The 2901-nt window shown below is 42.5% G+C and overlaps 1 protein-coding gene across 1 annotated transcript; it reads left to right on the top strand.

Moving 5' to 3' along the window:
• The first annotated feature begins 1134 nt into the window (after positions 1-1134).
• Positions 1135-2685, top strand: LOC142167882 (uncharacterized). The gene is made up of 2 exons (XM_075228259.1): positions 1135-1608; positions 1720-2685. Exons 1-2 carry the CDS (start codon positions 1135-1137, stop codon positions 2683-2685), a joined length of 1440 nt encoding a protein of 479 aa, XP_075084360.1.
• The last annotated feature ends 216 nt before the right edge of the window (positions 2686-2901 follow it).

Raw genomic sequence — 2901 nt, 5'->3', positions numbered from 1 at the left:
AATATCTGCAAAATGCCTAACTCTAACACGTTTGTTGTTTGTCATTTTAAAAGATAAAGTAAAACAGAGGTGGTTGGTTTGTGGTTTAAACTGGCGACTCACCCTTACAACACGAGATCAAAAGGAAAAAGTAGAATGGCAAACAACAGTGAGAATGAGTCAGATAATGATGATGTCCATGGACAATTGGTTTAACAAGGTTCAGGACTGGTTGAAGAAGTAAGAGTGTTGAAGCAACAATTGGCAGAGATGTACCATGCCTGGGTGAATGGACAAGCACCGCCCACACTACCCATAGGGCCCTCGGATAATATTCATAATGAGTCAGTTGCCACTCAAGTGCCTGTCTCCATAACAAGTAACCCATTGTACCAACCTGGATTCAGTTCGAGCATTAACCTTCCCACTATCCCCAGTACCTCCATTCCACGTCCTCCAATCGCACCCCTCAGAAATGACCCACCTACTATACCCATTGTCTATACTTTCACTGTCCCTCAACCGGCTCTTGCTCAAAAGTCCAATAATGATCCACAACTGGATGCTCATGATGCCCAACATTACTCTCCAGAACTGACTTTAAAGGTTCCAGATTCATACAAGCATACTCCTCATAACGTGTTCCCAATTGAGATCGAAAAGCCCGAAAAGAATATGGAACAAGAGGAAATGACCAGAAAAATGAAGAGCTTGGAACAAACCATGAGAAACATACAGGGTTTGGGCGGCCACAAGAGTGTTTCATTTAACGATCTATGCATGTTTCCCCATGTTCATTTGCCACCCGGCTTCAAGACCCCCAAGTTTAGTAAGTATGATGGGCATGGTGATCCCGTTGCCCATTTGAAGAGGTATTGTAACCAATTAAGGGGAGCGGGAGGCAAAGAAGAATTGCTCACGGCTTATTTTGGGGAAAGTTTGATAGGAATTGCTTCAGAGTGGTTCATAGATCAAGACATCTCTCACTGGCACCTTTGGAATGACATGGCTCAAGATTTTGTCCAACAGTTTTAGTACAACATTAATATAGTGACAGACCGCTCCTCTCTCGTCAACATAAAGAAGAAACCAACACAAAGCTTCAGAGAATATGCAATCAAGTGGAGAGAGCAGGCTGCTAGGGTCAAACCACCAATGAAAGAGGCAGAAACGATTGACTATTTTCTCCAAGCTCAGGATCCTGATTACCTCCATTACATATTGGCCGCCATTGGTAAACCTTTCACTGAGGCGATTAAGATTGGTGAAATAGTTGAGAATGGCATGAAGTCAGGCAAAATTGTGAGTCAGGCAGCTCTTAAGGCGACCACACAAGCAATTCAAAGCGGGTCAGGCAGTTTCGGAAATCGGAAAAAGAAGGAGAAAGGATCCATGATGGCATCTGGGTTCGGGGGAGTTCAAAGAGGAATAGATCCTTCTTACGTGCAATTCCAACAAGGACAATCCAATTCTCCTCAACATTATTATCCGCCTCAAGGTCCCCGATACTCAGTTCCCCTGCAAAAATACACAATGTTTAATGCTCAGGCTTATGCTAGGCCTCCCAATCACCAACAATGGCGGGCACCGATTCCACAAGGTTCCCGTCAACTCCGGCCGAATTTTCAGGTACCATATAATCCTCATCCCCGACAATAATATGTGAGAGAACAGGAGCCAAAGAAAGAGTTCACCCCAATTGGAGAATCGTAAACAAGCCTATTTCGAAAGTTGATGCAGTTGAAGTTGATTGAACCTATTATGCCGCGTTATGTGAATCCAAATTCAAAAGGTTTTGACTCAAATGCAAGATGTGAGTATCACTCTAACACCCAAGGGCATAGTACTAAAAACTGTTGGACATTAAAGAAAGTCATTGAAAATTTGATTGAAGCAAAGGCAATTGTGGTAACAAACAATGAGGATACTCCTAATATCACAAACAATCCGCTCCCAACTCATGATAACATACATTTTATTGGGATGATTTGTGATGATCGGGATTATAAGCAGTCTGGCAAGATAGAGATGGTTGTTAGAACCATAGGGCCAGAACCAAAAGTGATAGTGAGCCAGCCGCAATTGGCACCGTTGATGGTGAAAGGCGCGAGTTCTAGTTTGAACTTGGCATGTTCTGAAAAAATGATTCTCTATGTTCCTGGAAGCACAAAAAAGGTTGAGGTTCAATTGGATGGGCCAAAACTTTACATCCCCGGGGGCATTCAAAAGATCATTCCGAATAATAGTTTGAGGAATATAACAGAGCCAGTCGTTATCCGACCTGTTGCCCAACTCCTAGTGACAAACACAAAAGCTATTCCCTGGAATTATAACAAGACTGTCATGACATACAAAGGAAAAGAGATAGTTGAAGAAACAAGTGAAATAGGGGGCTTGACCAGCTCTGGAAGGTGTTATTCACCAGAGGAATTGAGAAAAGCTAAGCAAGCCAGGGAAAGTCACTTGCCAGTGAAAGTACCCGTTGCAGAAAAAGAAGCGGAGGAATTCCTTAAGAAGATGAAATTGCAAGACTACTCAATCATTGACCAACTAAGGAAAACTCCTGCTCAGATATCTTTGTTATCTCTGCTTTTGCATTTAGAAGAGCATCGTCGTGTGTTGATCAAAACTCTAAACGAGGCATATGTCTCAGAAAAGACAACGGTGAATCAGCTAGAAAAATGGCTGAAAGATTCTTTGAAGTAAATAGAATTACTTTCAGCGATGATGATTTGCCTGAGGAAGGGGCTGGCCACAATAGAGCTTTGCATCTTATGGTCAAATGTGAAGGGCACTACGTAAAAGGAGTCATGATTGACGGAGGCTCAAGTGTAGATGTGTGTCCTCTTTCTACTCTACAATAGCTGAACATCGACATTAACAGAATTCGAACCAGTAATGTCAGCATTAGAGCTTTTGATG

This window comes from Nicotiana tabacum, chromosome 2 (assembly GCF_000715075.1).
Source record: "Nicotiana tabacum cultivar K326 chromosome 2, ASM71507v2, whole genome shotgun sequence".
In the NCBI taxonomy this organism is placed as follows: Eukaryota; Viridiplantae; Streptophyta; class Magnoliopsida; order Solanales; family Solanaceae; genus Nicotiana; species Nicotiana tabacum.
This window is presented reverse-complemented; position numbering and strand designations above follow the sequence as displayed.